At 41.7% G+C, this 20106-nt stretch overlaps 1 protein-coding gene across 1 annotated transcript; it reads right to left on the bottom strand.

Moving 5' to 3' along the window:
- Window positions 1-1328: 1328 nt before the first annotated feature.
- LOC119912276 (mucin-2-like) lies at window positions 1329-19655 on the bottom strand. Its single transcript, XM_038731404.1, has 5 exons — window positions 19461-19655; window positions 15607-16263; window positions 13704-13865; window positions 12383-12587; window positions 1329-10502 (listed from the first exon to the last, which is right to left on the bottom strand). Exons 2-5 carry the CDS (start codon window positions 15749-15751, stop codon window positions 8360-8362), a joined length of 2655 nt encoding a protein of 884 aa, XP_038587332.1. The 5' UTR covers window positions 15752-16263; window positions 19461-19655; the 3' UTR covers window positions 1329-8359.
- Window positions 19656-20106: the final 451 nt, after the last annotated feature.

The following is a 20106-nucleotide window of genomic DNA, read 5'->3' on the forward strand; positions in this document are numbered from 1 at the left end:
TAAACAGCTGAACCGAAGCTGCGTTTACTGGCTTCTCACAACCCGCCCTACTGTGCTTTGGATTGGCTAGTAGTCCTTAACTAGGAACTGCGCATGTGCAACCCCCAAAAAAAGATCATGTAGAGGTAAGATGCATAACTCCATAGCTAAAACAACAGTGTGTTCAACACATAGGGTAAAAAGAAGAGTTGCAGCAATGTGCAGTATGACAATAATATGATGTTTTTTGAAAATTAAACCATGTAAACCTGTTCTGGTACAACCCCTAAATAAGATTTTGAACCTCAAAATGAGCATAATACGACCTCTTTAAGTGAATATTGTCAAGGGACATAAGACAAGGTTAGCTAAATGCTTTTAATCTTCCAATTCAGCGTAGAAAGAAGATAGATGAGATAAAGACTTATTGCATGAGAAAAAGCTCACAAATTAACAAACAAATTACAAACAGTAGGCTAACCTGTGCCTGCACTGCAACAACTTCAGGCGAATTCTATGCTAGCTAATAAAACATACAATTAACATGTAGGTGGAAATGATATTAAGTGAGAGATTGAGAGTTTTTAAATCTACAGTAGAATATAATTAAACTGAGTTTAAACTGAGGCTTCGTCCACACTGATACCTTTGCATTTTAAAACAGCTTTTTAAAATGAAAATTATCTTCATACATATGAGATTTAGCAGTTTCAGAATTAATCTCCGTCCATACGAACACTATGACCATTTACATACGCATGCGCATGCCCGTGTAAACAGCAGATTGATTACTCTGCGGTTGGTTTCTTAGTTGCAGAAAATACTACAAACAAAGAACAGCAATGGCGAAAAGTTAGACCACAGATTTCTTTGCTTAGACCTTCAAAGATATGGAACAGCTGCTAGCAGAGACACCAAGGTCAGCAACGCCTGTAATTGGCTATCCATGTTTAATTAACCGTTGTTATTCAAGGCTGATGTTGTCGTTTTTTTTGTCATCACAAGGTTGAAACACAATCTTGGACAGTTTTAGAGGTTTTAGGGGTTCGAAAACACCAGAGTAGTGCAGACAGTTTGAGTAAACAAAAGTTATGCCTTTTAAAACTAAAACATATTAGTGTGGATGAAGCCTAAAATGGGCATCTAGTTTTCAGGAAATACAAATTTCCAATTAAAGATGAATTACGATTGTTCTGACAGAGAGCCTAAGTGTAACCCATGTAGAGCCTAATTTGACAATCAATCAATAAATATTGATTCATCTCCGGTATGCTGATGGTGTTCTGTTTTCATCGGTACCAGTCGGATTAATGCTGTTCTGCTGTATGAACGGACATAGACAGGTGATAGATTTGACAGTTTTATTCAGTATATCTTCACACGTTTTTAGAACAGGCTGGTTTAGTTAGATCACACACATACATCCACACATACACACTCACTATTAATTTAGTTATACTAATAATTAGCATCGTTATCATCATAATATTAAGGGAATTTTAAAGACTAAATCTCTTCTCTGCTTCCTTCGACTCCTCCGACAGAAACCTCATGCAAACAGGAAGGAGAGAAGAGATAACAAGATAAAAACATTATTTAGACAGAGGGAGGGGCTCCTACAATAGAAGGAACACACTGACATTTTAGTAAATTAAATAACTTTGTCAAACACCACAGGTGAAGCTGCTTCCAATCTCCTCATTAAACAAGTAAAAGTTGATCAAAGAGCCAAAATGGTAAACATTTAATGAGGCCAAAAACCAGAGTTGTCATTTCAGAGTCAGCGCTGCATTCAGATTACGACTCTAATTGAGGATTATTTACCCATAGTGCCCATATATAAAGCAGCTGGGCGTTACCGCCCCATCTAGGGATTTTTAAAAGACGTATGGTCTTTAAACTTAAGGTTAAGAACTTTGACCTCGCGTTGGGTTTGTGAATGTAATTGGGCATTTAAAGGAACCATCTCACCCCAAAAAGTGTATTGCCTCCTCAGTTTCTCCTCAGTCCTTTGTCTAATAAACGCAGTTCAAACGATGACCATTAAAATGATAAATTCACCTCATGGCTCAGCAAAGTTTCTTTTCAAACTACTGAGGTTGCCAGAGTTCCTGATCTTTTTTTAAAGCTACAAAAAAAAACAACAGTCAAATCACTTCAAACAACTCCTGCAGCAGGATCTCATGATGGATTTCTATTTTTAGCCTGGATACCTGGGCTGTGATGCACTATTAGCGACTGTTACCAGAACTCGTGGTAGAGTCATTTTCGACATGACGTGAAAAGTGTTGCTTGCAATGAGTACCTGTGACCTCCACCTCCTCGTCTACCCAGCTCAATTTGACTGTATCCTTTTTTATCCATCTGTCCCTGGCAATTTATAAAACTCTTCTGATGATCAAATTGTAGAAAAATGCACAAATATAGACTTTAATTAGTCGTCAGTTACTGACCTTGGTGACTAAATCATTTCCTGCAGCTGCTTCACAGTAAAACGGTTCAGGCAGCAGATATTGAAGTGGGTTGTCAGGAAAGTAATATTCATTTGGAGATGGTCTATTCCTTTGTATGTCATAGTTACCACAGACATTAGCACAGTTAAGGCAATCATTTATCTGATTTTGGCGTGATAAAATCATGTATATATAATTGTGTTATATGTAAAGAGTCAAATCTGAAACCATCAGATTCAGCTGGTGCCAGGCCTTCTAGTTACAGGGTGTGTTTGATTTGCACCCAATGACGTCACTTGTGTCACGTGTGTTGCCCAAGGGAGACATAATGGTAAGTACAACAACAGAAGAAGAATGGCAAGCAAAAATGTTTTGTAGTGTGAGAGTGCACTGGACAAGCTCCAAAGAAAATGAAAGCATCTAAACATTAAATCTAAAACTTAACACTTTACACGCAGCATTTGAGTTCTCGCTGGACTAACCAGAGGTGTAGTTTATTTACTGAGTCGGCAAATTTATGCTCCTTCCCCGACTGTCGTGTTGGGGGAAACAGTCTTTATGTTGTTTGTCCAGTCTTTGTAGGATTCAGCTTTGTCCCAGACTTTATGCAGGAAGAGATAACTAGTGGAACTAATCACCAATTCTTGTTGGAGAATTTTTTGTTTTTTCAGCAGAAGTTTCCAAAGAATTCCTTAACGTTTATTTTCAAAAGTAATTTAAGGAGTTATCCAAGGTTTAAAAACTAAAAGCAGTCAAATATAGCTTTTAAACAATCATATCGGAGTCATTTATTTTGCTAAAACCTAATCGGACCTGTCAATGTGAATCCAGTCAGTGTGAAACTCTTCTATCAGAGGACAATTTTTTTAATGTTTTCGTGCACCAATATTTTATGAAAAACTAGTCTTAGTTGAACTCAACAGATATCTCAACAAAAACAGATAAAGATGGGTTTCCAAAAGTTAGGTCAGCCTTAACATCAGTCCAGAGATGGTCAAAGCTTTTAACAGACATTTGGCCGAAGACTTTTCCCCTTAAGGCCTAACAGCACCAGGAGTGTTGACATCTTGAGGAACATCAAGATGAATGAACCTCCAACCCTGGCAGTGCTCGTGCCTTGCTGCACCCATTGAGCAACATGGAAACTGAGAAATGTTAGAAATGTCTACTCTCTTTGTTGTGTCATAAGTTTGTGATTCCAGGAGTTCTGACGAAATTACCTTAAACTACCATATCTGCTTCAGTCAGGGATTGACTATGTTTACCATGATGCCTCCAGAGAAAATATGGGGACCTTCTTCCATTTAGCTGGTAGAAGTTACCAAAACAATGCCAAAATGTCCACACAATTCAGTCTGTTTAGACCCTTTCAGACAATGTCAACACTCTCCTGGAACTGTGAGGAAATTTGGATGAAATCCTCAATGAAATGGCCAAACGTCACACCATCACCAGCTGATCTTAGAGCTGCAGAGCCTTTGGGAACCTGAGCTACAGAAAGATTTTAGACAACATTTCTTCAGTCACTCTGGTCGACAATCCACACACACACACAGAGCGAGAACAGCTCTATCTAATGCTAAGTAGTAACAGTTGTCAGGTAGAAATGGCACTCTGTAGCCATGGAGATATATATAACCTTATTAGTTCAGGTAAACAAAGAACACCATCAACCACAACATCAATGGCTCGGTATCGCCCTTGAGCTTTCTCTAAGAGGTCCTTCAGCCAGTACCAACTCTTAATCCTCAGTCCACAGGCGCAAATTTGGCCTGCATTCAATTAAATCAAAGGTGTTATTTTTGACCTTAGTCTGAGACGAATCAAAGTCACAATCAGAGAATCTGCTTGAGCGCTCCGTAGTCAACATCTGCTCAAAACCACATGCCTATATCTGTGTATTTAGCCACAAATGTTTAAAGATCAGATCATTTATGCATCCATGTATGAATCCGATCTTCTGCACGTTGGTTTTCCAAACTGACTGCAAAGACTTCTGGCGGTCCAGAAAACATCCAGCTGTCAATCAGGGTTTGAAAATAGAAACTGAAAGTCATGTCCTTTCCATGGCAGGACATGGCTTTTGTCACAAAGAGGTCCCACATACCAGTACCCATCATGGTATCCGTTTGGGTACCTCTGTCAGCAAAGTTCTACCCATCGTCCTTTGCAACAAATGAGTAGCGAAGTACATGAAGCCCGCGTTGTAATGCAGCATGGACACAGGGTTTAAGGATTAGTCAACCAGACTCAAGGTCTTTTCATCGGAGAAGGCTGAGTTAATGACATCCGTGACCGAGACATGCGGTCAGGTGACCAGTTCTCTGCACCACAGCGGTTGCCGTAGTTTAAGATTATATTGCCTAACGCTTCTGTGTCTTTACTTTCAAAGAAAATTCCCACTGAAGAGTTCTGGCTCAAGCAATTATCAGCAGGTGCAACCTGATGACGTCAATGCACACACTTTATCTCATTGGCTAGAGGTCAGACTTCACTGTCTGGTGTCTTTTCCAACACGCTCCGACTTCTGGTTTGGAGCAGCACACATTTGTTAAACTTTCTAATACAGCTTACATTAAGAGCTGTAAAAAAAACAAGTGCACTTTGTGGAAGCAGGTGTAAGAAAAGGTGACAAAAAAAACCCAAGCCTCACTTTTACACGCCCACTGATATGGGAGAACAATGTGGTGTATTTTTTGTTGAAACAGGAATTAAGAAAAAGCTTTTTATATAAAAGTACAACAAAACATCTGTGAACGTAGTGTTAAGCAGGTGATTTTCATGGCATGGACAAAGATAGGGGATAAAGCTATAGTCTTTGTTTCATTCATTTTGACTTTGATCTTTATACACTTACAACAAAAAGTATTACAAATGTGTGATGACGTACTTCTGTGGAGTGTGTTGGAAATTACTTAAACACTGCACCAGCTCTCGCAATCATTACACGGCTGTTGTTGGGTGAAAATTTCCTCCAAGAAAAAAAAATCCCAAAACATTATTTCCACATGACCCTTAAGGTGCGTAGAAATTGTCCAAACCCACGTGGAATGTTTGGTATTTCAGTCGAAATACAAACATGACAGTCACGTAAACTGAATGCTTCTATGCATTACTTTGCTATCAGAGCAGTTTTTGTTTTATTTTGTTGTTTTTTGGGGGTGGGTGGGGATTTACTAACAGACTGTTGCTGATTAAAAGTATTGCTCTCCTAATTTCTTTGAAATACACCAGATGTACTACACAAATGTAACTCTCTCTCACTGACAAAATATACTCTTTCTGTCACAAAATATCAATATTGACACGTCTATCAATCTGACAGTGTATGAAAAATTAATATGTTACAATAACGGCCTGAATGACCAATTCTTTAACAGGATAGAGGTTGCTGTTATTTCAAGGCCCTACATTAGCTTGACTTGTTTGATCAATTATCCACGATGATGGCAATTTATCAATTAAGGGTGCTGAAAGTGCCTATGAATGGAGAGATGCAGAAAGTGAATGTATTGTTGTATATCTGACCTCAAAATCAGAGGAAAAAAAACAAAGACGGGAATGATGACGTGTTCCTGTCTCTCTTCTGTTTGGTGCTTTGTTTCTGTCTAAAAGTGTCCATTGTTTATTCCTATTTATGCAAAAGCTTCTCAGCTGAAAGGCTGACGCACAGAGAACCAACTGATCTACCAGCCCTAAAGCCTTCCATACAGGATCAAGTTGCCATGAACACATCAAATCTGATAAACTGTCGCGCCCATTTCATAAACTACCCACCTGATTCCACTCTCCTGACAGACTTCTTCATCAAAACGTCCCCTCTAATGAATGAATCAGTTCCTTCTGTCAGTCAGAGTGAATCATCCTCCCACTTCAGTCTCTCTTCATTTCCAAAACAGCCAATTTGTCCCCGGCACGTTTCCAAACTTCCGTCATCACCCAAGACAAGCGAGGTGTCTTCTGGTAAACGTTCAACTATTTAAAGTTGTTCTTTTCTTGTTGGTGACTGATGGACGTAAGAAAGGAAACGTCATATCTGTCAGGGGACCCCGTTTCAAGTTGGTTGGAAGGTACCAAAGGGAAAGATTCCCTAGTTTTTGACTTGCAAGCGTTAACGTCATTGGACCACTCACGATGGGTGTATGATGCAGAATTGATCTTGTGAGCGTTAAAATATACTGTGGATGGAAATAAAGTATTACACAAGGTAATTATCATTAATTTAGTTGTTGTGAGGTGTCCGTATTTGCAAACTTTTATACATCAGAGATTTCAGAAAAATCCCCCAATTGTAACTACAACTTGGATGTTGAACTTGTTTTTACAATTAGGCAACTGGCAATTACAGTTACTCCCATATGACATGAATGCCGCATTAGCATTGTGCTTATCTAGCTGCATTCATATCTGTCAACAAAATTGAACAGTGACTCATTGGGAGGTAATTGTGGCCTCAATTATTTTGTTTTCAGAAAGGGCTAGGTTGTTAGCTAGCTAGCCATAGCATTTGTTCAGCTAACCACCACAAAACAGTTGTTCTGATTGGAGAATTAGCCAACACAGTAGCCAATGGAAGCCAGCATTTGCATGCTAACTATAGCATCCGTTTCATGGCTAAATTAGCCTGCTGGCTTGTTAGCAAGCTTATTGTTACCAGTAGTCATTCATATTTTTGTCCACTGTAACACTATGGAAGAATTTTTTAATGAATTTTGGTTGGCATGATTATGAGGACGTACATTTACATGCTTAAGCACGCAGGTGAAGATACACATTGTGTATATAAGCTATACAACATCCCCCGATTTCACGAATTTCTAAGATCAACCGTTGGAGGCAATAACAGGCTAAGAAACGTAGCAATGCATTAGCAAAAGGTGCGTATGAATAAGACTAGTAGCTCGTTAATATAGATGTAAACAGGTTTAAAGGATGTATTTCATATCCATAAAGCTAGGGGACTTGCAAGAGACAGATTTAAACAATAACAGTAAAAAGCATTAACTGGATCTCACATATCCCATAATGCAACCTAATTAGCGCATTTCATTAAACCCTTCCTGCCTTATAAATGCACCAGTTTGTACCACAGGGTTTGGGTTATTTGAAATGTGTATGTGTAAAAATTGGTGGAGAGCCCCTTAAAAATAATATTTCAATAGTTTAAAGAGGAAGGAATTTGTTTTGGTGAGGAACACTGAATGTATCTCAATAGGATATCTTTGACTGACGCAAGCGCCATGTATTTTGGAGACTATGACTACTAAGACAGTTAACAGTGTCACCTTAACCTGCACAAACAAATTGTTAGACTGTTCACTCTGACTGAGGACATTACTGAATGGATCTACAGACACAACACAACAAACTGCTTCAGCTAGCTCTCTGTTCATAGCCACTGGTAGAGATTTAGACTTTCTTCATAAATGGACAACTCTCCAATGTTATGTAAAGGTGGATTTCTAAATATATTTTGTGTAAACTGTAAAACTTCATAATGTTTCTTGGCGTTTTACCAATTGCTGACAACAGTTCTGTAGTGCGGTAGTAGTACTTTCGGTAGTAGTAGCAATCTGAGTACATTACATACCACTCCTCCCTACTTAAAACACACCGGTACTCACCATGCAGAAACCACAACTGACTAAAATTCCAACTCACAGTTGAAGAAACCATGTTATATGAGCTAATGCGTCCTGTGGAATCTCATCCTATCAAATATCCGACACCTATGCTGGTCTGACTAATAGACGCTGTACAGGCATCATTTGTTAAAGTGATGTAACTCATCCACGATGGTCTGCGTTCAAAACCTCCCTGGGTACAGAACAATCTCAAAAAACTGTTTTAAGAGCGGACGCCATCATTAACTTCCTGTTCATCCCTTGTCTGGATGACGAATGGTTTGATACACCCACTTCTGTCAATCACACTGTTTCCATAACAATGACGACTTCGCCACTGTCCTCAGACGTTGGCGTTGTGGTGGAGGTGGAGTTACAGAGTATGAGTTCTTCCCCTGTGGTTATCTGACCTCTAGCAGGGCAGTCCACACTGTCATGGAGATCAGTGTTTCCACCTCCTTTTATATCCCTTTCCCCTCCTGCTCCTCCTCCTCTCCTGCCGTCCTCCTTCCTTTCGCCCTCTTCCTCTTCCTCCTCCTCTTCCTCCTCTACCCGACATCTGCACACCTCGATCCCAGAGTCACCTGTAAGTCGCCGATGTCTATACTGGCTCTCATCAGCCCCCATGTCCTCATCTTCATCATCATCATTGTCCTCCTCCTCATGCTCTCCATCTTCCCAGCTGGGAGGTCCTGGTTCAAAGACATCCACACAGGGGGAGAAGAGGGTCTGTTTCGGAGGGGACTGAGTAGCACGAGGCGAGGGGGAGAGGGAGGAAGCGTGGCCAGAGGACGATCCACTTTTGTTGGACTGGTGCAGAGCAGTGAGGGGGTCCAGGAGTAAAGCTGGAGCTGGGAGGGAGGTAGAAGACAGGGCTGGAGGGGAGAGCAAGGGAGGAGGAGAAGGAAGGGATGGGGGTGAGGATGGGGAGAGGGCTGCAGGTGGAGACCGAGAGGGGGTGAAACAAGATTCAGACTCTATGGTTATGGCTGGACAGGAAGAATAGGAGGATTCAGGGGTTGGGAAGGTGAGCACTGGGGCAGGAGTGGACAGTGGACCTGGCCTTGAACCAACACTAGAGTATGATCCAGATTCAGAACTAAAATCAGCGTGGACATTTGACGGTAATGGACTAATAAGGTCTGACTCTGATGATTGAGACAGGGTCAGAGAAGGACCTGCATCGGCTGGTACTTCACCTGAAGCTCGATAAGATACAAGAACAGTAACAGCACCTGGGTGTTGGGGCAAGCCTGATCTTGGGCTGGGAGGCATAAGGGCTGGGCCTGACCCAGGTGACAGTTCTGGAATCTGGCAATGGGCTAATGTAGGTGAAGTGGGTGCTGCATTTGTAGCAAGGGTAAGGTTTGACTGTGCAGGTTTTGGAGTTAGAATGGGGTTAGGTGCACAGTCTTGGACTACGGTAGTTTTAGGGTGTAGGTTTGGCACTAGGTTAAGGTTTGAAGGTACTGGGTCTGGAGCTTGGGTAGGTTTTGTAAGTGCTGGGCCTGGAAAGAGGGTAGGGTTTGTGGATACTGGTTCTGGAGCTTGGGTAAAGTTTGTAGGTAATGCATCTGGAGATTGGGTAAAGTCTGAAGGTATTGGGATTAAAGCTTGTGTAAGGGTTGACGGGACCAGGACTGAAGCTAACATAAGGTTTGAAGGTACTGGGGCTGGAGCTTGGGTAAGGTTTGAAAGTGCCGGGATTGACACAAGGCTAGGATTTGGGTCTGGGGTTGGGAGACCAGCAGAGCCTGTTATCAGGGCCAAAGTTCTTCCAACATCTGGGGACAGTACTGAGGTTGGGCTACTAGGAACATTGACTGTATCAAAAGTTCTTGTTAGATTGAGGGTTTCGAGGGTTTGGGAGGCTGTAAGGCTGTCAGAAATGCTAGCTGTGGGGGTAGAAGGGCCTGATATTGATGTGATTTTCGGGGGAGGTGTAGTTTCTACGTTGTCAGCTAAGCCCTCAATGCTTGTAATTTGAATGGAGGGGAGTGTCGTGTCCAAAACACTTGGACTTGGGAGTGTACTTGGGCTACAGGTGCTGACTATTGGGGTACACGGTGCTAGGTCGAGCTGTTGCTTTATGGGAGATGTAGTTACAACAGAAAGAGCCACCTCAGAACCGGGGGAGGGCAGAGGGTGAGGGGAAGCCGCCCTGGTAACAACCGCCACAGTAACAGTCTGGTTGGGAACCGATGAGTCCGTGGCAATAGGTTCCTGTGCTCTGGCAGCATCTTCATCACCAATGTCAATGGCCACTGCGGCACCCTCCAAACAGGTTGCTGCAGCAGCGATGGTCTCCATGGTGACATCAAGAGTGAGGGGAGCAGCCTCGCTGGGCGTGGTGGCATGGCTTGTGTCAGTCTCATACGTAACGGGTGCCGACAGGGAGGAGCTACACGGAGAGGAGGGGCAGCAGGAATCACAGGAACAACTGGAGCTACAGGAAAGATAAACAATTATTAATCTAAATGTATGAAAACATGGGAAAACGTTTCCTTCTTACTGAGACAATATGTAATATACATGTAATATTATTAATATGTAATAAATGCTTGTTTCAAAGAAGCTTGGTGTCATCGATTTTAAGAATTATCTCTCATGTCAACGCATGTATTTTCTATCTCCTACATGAACACATAGATAGCCTGCCCCATGCGGTGCACTTTAACTTTGCGTACAACAAACATTACTCATACCATCTTCAGGAGAGAGGGTTTTCATTATGAAACAGGCAATATTGTAATAAAGAAACATTAAATAAATTGTAATTTTTTGTTATTTTAATAAGTGAGTATTTTGGTTCAAAATAAAATTTGGTTATCTTTGCTTATATTTAGGATGAACATCGTTGCTGGACTGCATGGGCCGCCCTAGCAGCTGAGCCCCAGAAAGCTTTCCTCTTTCCCCACAAGTACTAATACAGGGTTCTTATACCATTTTTAAAGTCAAATTCAATCATTTTTAAGACCTTTCAAGACCTCAACAAATATAATTTTAATTTTAGCACAGGGGAATGACTTTGCATATTCTGTTTACACATCCCCAATGAACAACTATGTGGGCGGAAATACGTACCGGTTGCAATCTTCTGCAAATAACTGTGTACAGTGTTGTTCATAAGCATGCTCAAACAGCACCGATCATTGAACATACTCATGTTTTTGGTGAATTGATTGTGTCCGTTTGTGAACATGAACTCATGAAATGCTTCATTAAACTCAATACAAACTACTAAAATAACAGAAAGGAGAACAAGATTCTGAACAGAGTTATAAAGGAATCGATGCCAGGCGGGACTTAAGTTTCACTTTCACTCTTCGGCTGGTGCAACTCTAAAGAGAGAGGTAAACATGGATAATCCATGGAGGAAACTTAGTACAGTGAAAAGAGAACTTAAATTAACGGCAGAGTCTCGCATTGTCAAACAGTAAGTTTATAAAACAAATACACGCTAATGTTACAGTAGGCCACTGTGCGTGATAATTTTCCCACCAGCCTTAAACGCATCATAGGCAAATTTTATACCTTCAGCAAATTTGGGGTAAATTTAAAACCTTAAATTCCCTGATTTTATTTTAAGACTTTTTAAGTAGCCACTGGAACCCTGTAATACCCCGAGTAGTCTAAGCCAGTGGTTCTCAAACTTTTTCGTGTCAAGGACCAATAAAAATGACACTAACGGACCCCCATTTGACAAGATTTTGTCACAGGGTGCCGCAGATTATAGGATTTTTTCTTTTAGAACTTTTTAATTACAGAAGGTATAGGAAACCCATGACCAAAATAGTCATATAATCTATCACATTATTATATAATTAAACTTTTAATATATTGAGTTTTAAATGTGCCATGCTTTCTTTTAAATTACAATTTAAACCTTTTGCTGGGGACCCCCTGGAACCCCCTCAAGAACCCCTGAACCCAACTTTGAGAACCACTGGTCTGAGTAACAGTAGAAGCAGTAGTTGTGATAGTTTCCATGGTAAAAAATGCAGTTGTGCCAGTACCAGTTTCATCTTACCAGTAGTATCACAGCAGTAATATCAATAGTGTTATTTAATATTAAAAGAAAGGTCGTCGCTGATACCTGTGGCCCCAGTAGTAGTGGATTATCAATATTCCCAGCAGTATTACTTGTATTCCCTGGATTCCAACCAGTAGATTTTGAGTATTCTCAGAAGTATTACTAGCAGTATAGAAATACTTCCCGAGCTGCTAACATTCCTTCCAGTACTACTGCTTCTTTCCCTGTTGTGTTACCAGTAGTTGCAGCAGCATCACCACCGGTACTCCCAGCAGCGTTGGCAGCATTGTTACCTGTTGTCGGAGCTGAGGGAGGAGGGACCGTCGCTGAGCGGCCGGTGCAGCAGGGGGTCGTGCTGTGTGAGCAGATGGGGGTCAGCTGTGCGGGGGGGCTGCGGGTAACGTGGGGAGGTGAACACGGAGCTGTAGGGTGGAGGAGGGGTGGAGGGTTGAGCCGCCACCTCCTCATAGGACGGCAGCTTTAGAGAGGCCAGGAAACCTAAAAGCAGCGGAGGGGTCCAAGGTTAGAGCCAAGTAGCTAATTTTTTGGTCACTTTGTAGCTAATTTTTTGGTCACTTTGGTGAAACAAGCCATGAACACAATGTTGACATATCATTAACTTTAAAGCTTATGTGTCGAACTTATTGTAAACTTGTTTCCACATTCAGCAGTTCCGCAGAAACATGATCCTTTATGGAGATGTCTTTCCGGCTACCTGATGAAGATGACGATTTTGGTCTCCACTAGCTCCAGAGGGAAAGATCTGGCTCTTTAGCAGCTAAAAGCTTTACCAGCTAGTCCCTGATTGTGCCTGTCTGCTGTGGAGCAGAAAGTGGTCTTAAGACCGATCTCAAGACCAAGACCAAAGTTTGACAACTTTGCCCCAAATTAAGGTTTAAAACGCGTTTTTCCCGACCGGTTATCCTTCTACTATGCATGTAACACCTACAGACCCTTACGTCAGTGGAACCACATGATTGGCTGAAGTATGATTCCCGCTTTTGCTGTTAAAAGAAGACGATTGGCTTTCTAGCGGGAGGGGCGGGAAAACCGCCATCTTTGCTGTTACAAGGCGTGTCTCCTCTAAAATGTCCCTGATATACCTGAACCCCCATTTCTTGACTGATTACTCTCTGCTGTCTAAGAAGAGACATCTTTTGTGCTCTTGTAAGCCACCACAGCTGTCCTACACTCTTTGAGAGGTTAGGGGGCAGTGGTAGACTGGACAGATGGTTGCAATTCACAACCATCACCACTAGATGCCACTAAATCTTACACACTGAACCTTTAAAGTATTTTGCGTTTTGCATTTATTAGATGATAGTCAGTAAAGAGTTGACAGGAAATTAAGGCATGATGGAGTAAGGTAAAGGTTTTTAGCAAAGTTCCCCAATTTCTTATTTTCAGCAAAAAAAATGAAAAAAATAAAAGGAATCAACAAGTTGTACTTCTGAAAATCAGCAGAATCCACTGGCCTCTGAGCTGTAAATTTCCACTGAGTCGCCACAGCGACAGACACGTCACTTGACAGCTGGCAATCACACACACAGAGAAACAAAACAATAACTCAATTCAAAGGCTGCTCTCAGACAGCCAGCCAGCCAGGTGTCTTACTGAGGTCCAGCATGGAGGAGGGGTAGGAGTTGGCTCCATGGTAGGCCAGCAGGCTGATCTCTCTCTGTCTCTGCTGCTGCTGGAGTCTCAGTTTGGCTCGCCGGTGTCGGTACGCACAGCAGCAGCTGAACAGGATGAGGACGGTCCACAGCAGCCAGAACCCTGAACACAATATCATAGAGTTATTAAGACTACAAACAATACTCACACTGGACCGATCAAAATCCAAACAATCACTCTAGAAACATCTGTAGGTCCAGCACTTCTTTTCCAGCGAGATTTCCTACAGATTGCAAATTACCTAGCATCTTTTTTGAGCTTATAAACAAGGTGAAAGCTTAAACAGGTGAGCCTTAATTGTGTTTAAACTCTTCTCAGGAGGCCGATCAGCATCTCAACTACACTCTTATTTGACATTTAAAGGGATTAGTCTATGTTTCGTCTTGTTCAGACTCAAACCAGCAGGGAACACCTTTACTAAAAAGTACTATGTGTGTGTCACAGCCTGAGGTCTCTTCTTCCTCTGAGCCACAGAGCTTCACTGTTGACCAAAAACTATTAAAAACCATCCTGATGCCTCAAATACTCACTAGAGCGCCACATGTGGATTAATCCACTGCTGAAAATAGTCCCCAACAATTTAGTCCTGTTTGTTTGATTAAACGTACAGTGAGCAGCTGTTTTAGGAAATTACTCTATAATTATATATTTGTGAGGTGTTTTTAAAGATGTACATCTTCAGAAAAAAAAAACACAGAACCAAATCACCATCTGCAGGTGTTTCCGTCTGTACGTATATACAGCCCATATCCTGCTAATATAACTTCAAGCTTCTGCTATTACTTCCACTGGTGCTTCTAACTTCTAATAAAGACTCTAATAATAATGAAAGGTTGCGTTCAGACTGCAAGGAAAAGTGACCAGGATCTGATTTCTTTGCTCATATGTGACTCAGGTCTGATATTGTTATAACAGTGTGAACAGGCCAAGTCACATGGAATCTGAGCTTTTCCAGTTTGGATTTAAGACACTTAGGCTACGTTCAAACTGCAGGCCTTAATGCTCAATTCAAGCTCAGATCCGATGTTTTTGTTTGACAGTTCACATTACTGTTTAAATGTGGCCCATATCAGACTCCAGTGAGCTCTCTTCTGAGTGACATGCATGTGGGGCTTGGCAATAAAACAATAATGATAATTATCGCAACATATTTTTCCTCGATCACAATATAACAAATGTTCAATATATCGTCAATAAATGTTTGTAAAGTTGTAAATGTTTGTAATTAATTCATTTGAATCACAAATGAATTAGCACATAATTTTTCTATTAAAATATTTATTTTGTTGGGGAAAAGGGATTGAAAGAAAGATTTTATCATGTAATTGTTTAGACTGTTCTACCTCAGATTTGTTAAGGGCATATGCGTTGCACAGCACCAGAAACAGTACTGAATGTTAGGACAGAAAATTGTAAACATTTGTCATAAAACGAGAGAAATGTGACAAATGTGAAATACAGGAGTCTCCGGTGAAAATCGGGAGAATTAGCATGTACGAGCTAACCAGAGCTAACTTTTGTGGCTCCTCGTTTACTTCCATACGGCAGCGTGCTGCGTGTGACGTATTATTCTTCTGCGCATGCGGCTCACTTTCAGTCTGTTGACAGATATGGGCCGCATTTAAACAATAATGTGAACGTCACTCAAAACAAATCAGATCTGGGCAATCAATTTAAATTGAGCATTAAGGCCTGCAGTGTGAACGTAGCCAAAATGACAAGATGAAGCACCAGATTGAAAGAAAGCTAAAATCATGCTGGATTAGATACAAACAAGAGTCCCAAATGAAACCTTGGTACTGCAGTACTACTACCAGCCCACAGGACGGTGCAGCCAACTTACACCAGAGTTCGTAGTAGTAGGTGCAGCAGCCGGTCTCTCCGCAGCAGTGTCCCGTCTCACACAGGTATCCTCCGTTAGCGTTGGCACCGGGGCAGTACCGCGGTCTCCCCAGCAGGGGCAGGCTGCCACCGGAGTGGTACTCCATCACACCCCTGCTCTGGCCGGGCCTAGACCCGCGCCACCGCTACCTGCTCACCGCTAGCAACTAGCAGCTAACAACCCGTTAGCTGCCAAACACGTAACCCTTGTCGGAGTCCAACTACATTTTTTAGCTATTTTATTTTCTGAACTGAATATTAAGAAGGTGTGTGTTTGATTCGGATCAAGTTGCTGTGCTAGCTGTTAGCTGCTAACTGCAATTAGCTTCAAAATAAAGCTAATCTACAGATCCAGAGCGGATACTTTTTGTGGCAGCTTCAATCTATTTTTTCTCTCAGGGGTGTATGATTCAGGGGCCCTAAATTTGAAGCACTAGGCCCCTAGAAACACATATGCTATCAAGCTAAGGTTGTCATTCCAGGTCTGTTAGTATCAAAATCCATTGATACACAATTCTTCAAAGCTGACTACTGCAACTAAGTACAACAAGTACTGCAGCTGTAGTAGTGTACTGGCTGGTGGAGCAAGACAGGATGACAGCCAATGGGAGGTCCTGAACTGGAGAGAGAGAGAGAGAGAAACAATAGTTTATTGATACACAGGACGACAGCGCGTCACACACAGCTGAAACGTCCACTACTACAGGCCTGTTTGATATTCATCACTGCTCCGGCTCAAACCACAAGCCGACACAATGTTCCCTCTCTCTCCATGTCACACACACGTTTGTACTTCTATACTTCTGAGGACCATCACTGACATAACGCAGCCCCTGGATTTGTTTCATCTTAAAACGACACTCGCATGGCCATGCTGGTTGCTTTAAGCATTCATTCTGTCCATACTGGCAGCAAAGAGATCCCTTTCCAGAGACATTTCAGTGTCAGTATTTGGGTCTTTTTAGTACCGAATTCGTGATTATTTTTCCTCTGCCGCAGCTCAGCAAGGAAACAATTATTTGGTAAATGGATTAGAAGATTGACAGAAAAAATAACTGCAACTATTTGATAATTGATTCATTGTTTTAGTCATTTAACAAGAAAATATTCCTATTAAATTCACTGCTTACAGTTTGAATGATTTATTAATTGATTAATCTTGAAAACAGTCATAAGTAGATTAATACAAAATGAAAATAATCGTTAGTTGCAGCCCTAATCGGCAGACACATGGAGTTGAGGTATTTTTAATCGGTACCTCAACTCCATGAGAAAAAATTGGATTGGTGTGATCAGATGGGGTGAGGGTCGGTGTTTACCACCTTCACTAACCAATTCACCCATTCACCTGGGGAAGCCCAGAACCATAACCCTCAAACACATGTCCAAACCAAAGTGACCAGAAAGTTTTAAAACTCAAATTGGTCCTCATAGGCAGGTGTTCTCTGCCAGTACACTGCAAATAAAGCGTGATTTATACTCCTGCGTCGGGTCTACGTCCGTAGCTATGTTGCATTTATACTTGTGCGCCGGTGTCGCCTTCGTTCTGCAATTACACCGCCAAACGCTAGTCGGCGGTAGTGCTACAGCGTCCACTGTGTTGACTTTTGCCGGCCGTGTAGGTTAACTTCCAGTTTAGCGCTCCGCTAACTTGAAGGTGGGTAAAATGATATGCGCGAGGCTGTTATAGACTTTTCAAATGTTATCGACCGAATGGATTGTGTCAGAGTCAGATAGTGAAACGAGTCATTTTGCTCGGGTTGTGACGCTGAATTATTTTGATCACCTCAATGTGTAGTTGCATTTTTGAGGAGGTGCACGTCAGGCTACGGCATTAGGTACTGTCCAAGCAGCAAGTTAATTTCACTTAGCAAGTACAGAATTATTTGCAGTGCACTCTTTTCTGTCCTCTCCATGTCAGGTTTTCTGGGCAATTCATAATGTATTCATAAATCGCATTACCCAGGGGGCTCTACGTGACGCTCACCTCTTCCCGCTCAATCCTGCCCGGTTTATCTGTCGGTGGCTAGAATAAGTAACATTACAAAAACCTTAGAAAGCCTAGTTTCAAAAGGGCACAAATGCCGCTTTCACACAGAAATCCCGCAATAAATGCGAAATACATGTCCGCCAACAATGCCGAATTCACTCATTCATACTGAGCAAAATATTGCGGCATGATCCCACAACCGTGTATGCTTTCACATAGCGATCCAGCTTTCCGGGTTACCATTGAGTCCGCCTGTGCCGCAGCTGCTGGAGCTAATCCAGTCAATTTTCAAAATAAAACAGCAGTGGACAGTTGTTTTATTTTACTAAAGTGATATTGTAATTGACTTTTTTTCCAATATCAAGCACTGCTCGTAAGGATAGACACACAAGCGTTCGCACACACTGCTGCAGTGTCAAAGAGTTCAGCTGGAAATGTTGGTGGTCTGTAAAGAGTTTCTCGCTGGCCAAGATCTGCCTGCATGCTGCATTGCTGCACACACACAGCCTTTGCAGCTGGGTAAAATTATGGCTTATGGTCAGTGAACGCAACACACTCACACACATATATAACAATCAGGGGGCGGGACAGACTGACTGGGGGAACATAAGTTCACAGTTGATCATTTTAAGCCCTGTATTATCTGAACATATGCTTATATGCTATATTTATTCTAGATATAATTTCTAATGTCACTTTAAAATATTCCTATCGTAACTTTACTGCTGCATTAACACCTGATGGTGTAACCAATCGTCCTGATTGATCATATAATAAAATAACATAGGTTCTTTTCTAGCTTCTTAACAGGGATTTTATATTACAGTGACTGTCAAGTCTGTCCAGATAGTGAAATGGATTTAGCTGCTGCTGCAGAGCATTCATAAAACACCCACATGAGGATCACCACAGCGGCTGGGTGTTACTGCCAGTTCACCAGCGAGACAAAAGAGGCCACGCATATCAGTGATCTGCCGACAGCAACCTCCCCGTCACTCAGGCAAACAGAAAAACACATAACTATGTGTAGTTTTTTTGGTTTGTCATTGTTTTTTAATGGTGCCTGGTTCAACTTCAAGATTGTGAATTATTTAGTTAACTCCAAAAAAAGCCCAACCTGATTACAAGTTGATGTTGAGTTTTAGACCACCAGATTTTTGTTTTTTCATTTTTTGCAGTAATTTAACCCTTACAGATGCTTCTTATCACTGAAAAATAAATCCCACTAATTCAAAACGGGCCACAGATCATAAAATATTTTCTGCAGCTTATATAACTGACAGGTTTATGTCAGACTGATTTAATTATTTTTTTAAATCAAGCATATTAAAAAGCATTTGCAATTAAATCGCCAAATCCACCAAAACAGCAAAGCAAAACGAAGGTCAGGGGGCCCCTTTAAGGGGTACCAGACAGACAACACTGTGCGAACAGCACAGGAAAACAAGAACTGCCCACTGCATGACATTATATCAGACTGTCTTTTATAGTTTCTGCCTTACAGAATACAGTGTTTTAAAATAGTAAAACACTCCTTTATGGGGCCCCTTGGTGAGTCTGGCCCCCATAAACCCCGCTCCTGAATAAAATAGAGTCTAAATGTGTACACACTGTGTGACAATATTACATCCGTTTACATACAAATACATTATGGTAGCCTATCATTTTAGACTGCAGTAACCTGTATACACTCACTGAATGCAATAGGCTACTCTGTGTATTTATATTTCAAGTGTGTATATTCAGATCTAACCCGTCTGCAGACGGACCCTCCAGCTGCCGTTAACGGCAAAATCCCCCGGTAGAATAAACAAAAACAACCATACCGCTCCATCCATCCGTCCGCGGTCCTCTGTGTGGGTTTGCGGGCCTTGCTGCTGCTGTTCTCGGTGTGATTATTGTCGGTGTGTCGGTGTGTCGGGACTCGGTACCGCCGGGGCCTCCTCTCTCTGTCTCTCCGGTTCCCCGCCTCCTCGCTCTCCCTTCGCGGTGCGACCCTCCGCCAGCCCCGCCGCCATCAGCGCCAGCGGCACGTCAAGCACGCACGGCCCGAGACCACACACTTCCGCCTTGTTGCGTGTGTTGATTTCAAAATAAAAGCTGTGTATTTTCCCATAGGAAAATGCACATAACATTTATATTGAATGAGGGATTATTTACTTTTCCATAAATGTTTTCATATTATTGTGTGACGACCATATACAGTCTATGGTGATGACTTAGCTCACAAGGTGTGGCGATGCACAATATAGCACAAGAACAAGATGACAAGGCATTTTAACACTATTTTGAGGAAATATTCAATGCTGAAATATAATTGTGTCTACTAATTGTAAAATCTTTAGCATTAAACACTTTATTTCCTGAATTCTGGAGAACTTTTCCGCATTAATTTATTTCGGAAATGTCTTTATTTATATAAAGTGAAACACAAAAATCAGGTGAAAGGTGGTATTCAAAATATAAAAACAT

This window comes from Micropterus salmoides, unplaced genomic scaffold (genome assembly GCF_014851395.1).
Source record: "Micropterus salmoides isolate LMB-PRFRI ecotype aquatic unplaced genomic scaffold, ASM1485139v1 Ms_hic_scaffold_2, whole genome shotgun sequence".
NCBI lineage: Eukaryota > Metazoa > Chordata > Actinopteri > Centrarchiformes > Centrarchidae > Micropterus > Micropterus salmoides.

Coding starts and splice junctions, on each gene's coding strand:
- LOC119912276 (XM_038731404.1), bottom strand. CDS start 15,751: ATGGAGTACCACTCCGGTGGCAGCCTGCCCCTGCTGGGGAGACCGCGG. Junction 13,866..15,606: donor CTACTACTACGAACTCTGGT/GTAAGTTGGCTG, acceptor TATTGTGTTCAG/GGTTCTGGCTGCTGTGGACC. Junction 12,588..13,703: donor CTCCTCCATGCTGGACCTCA/GTAAGACACCTG, acceptor CGCTGCTTTTAG/GTTTCCTGGCCTCTCTAAAG.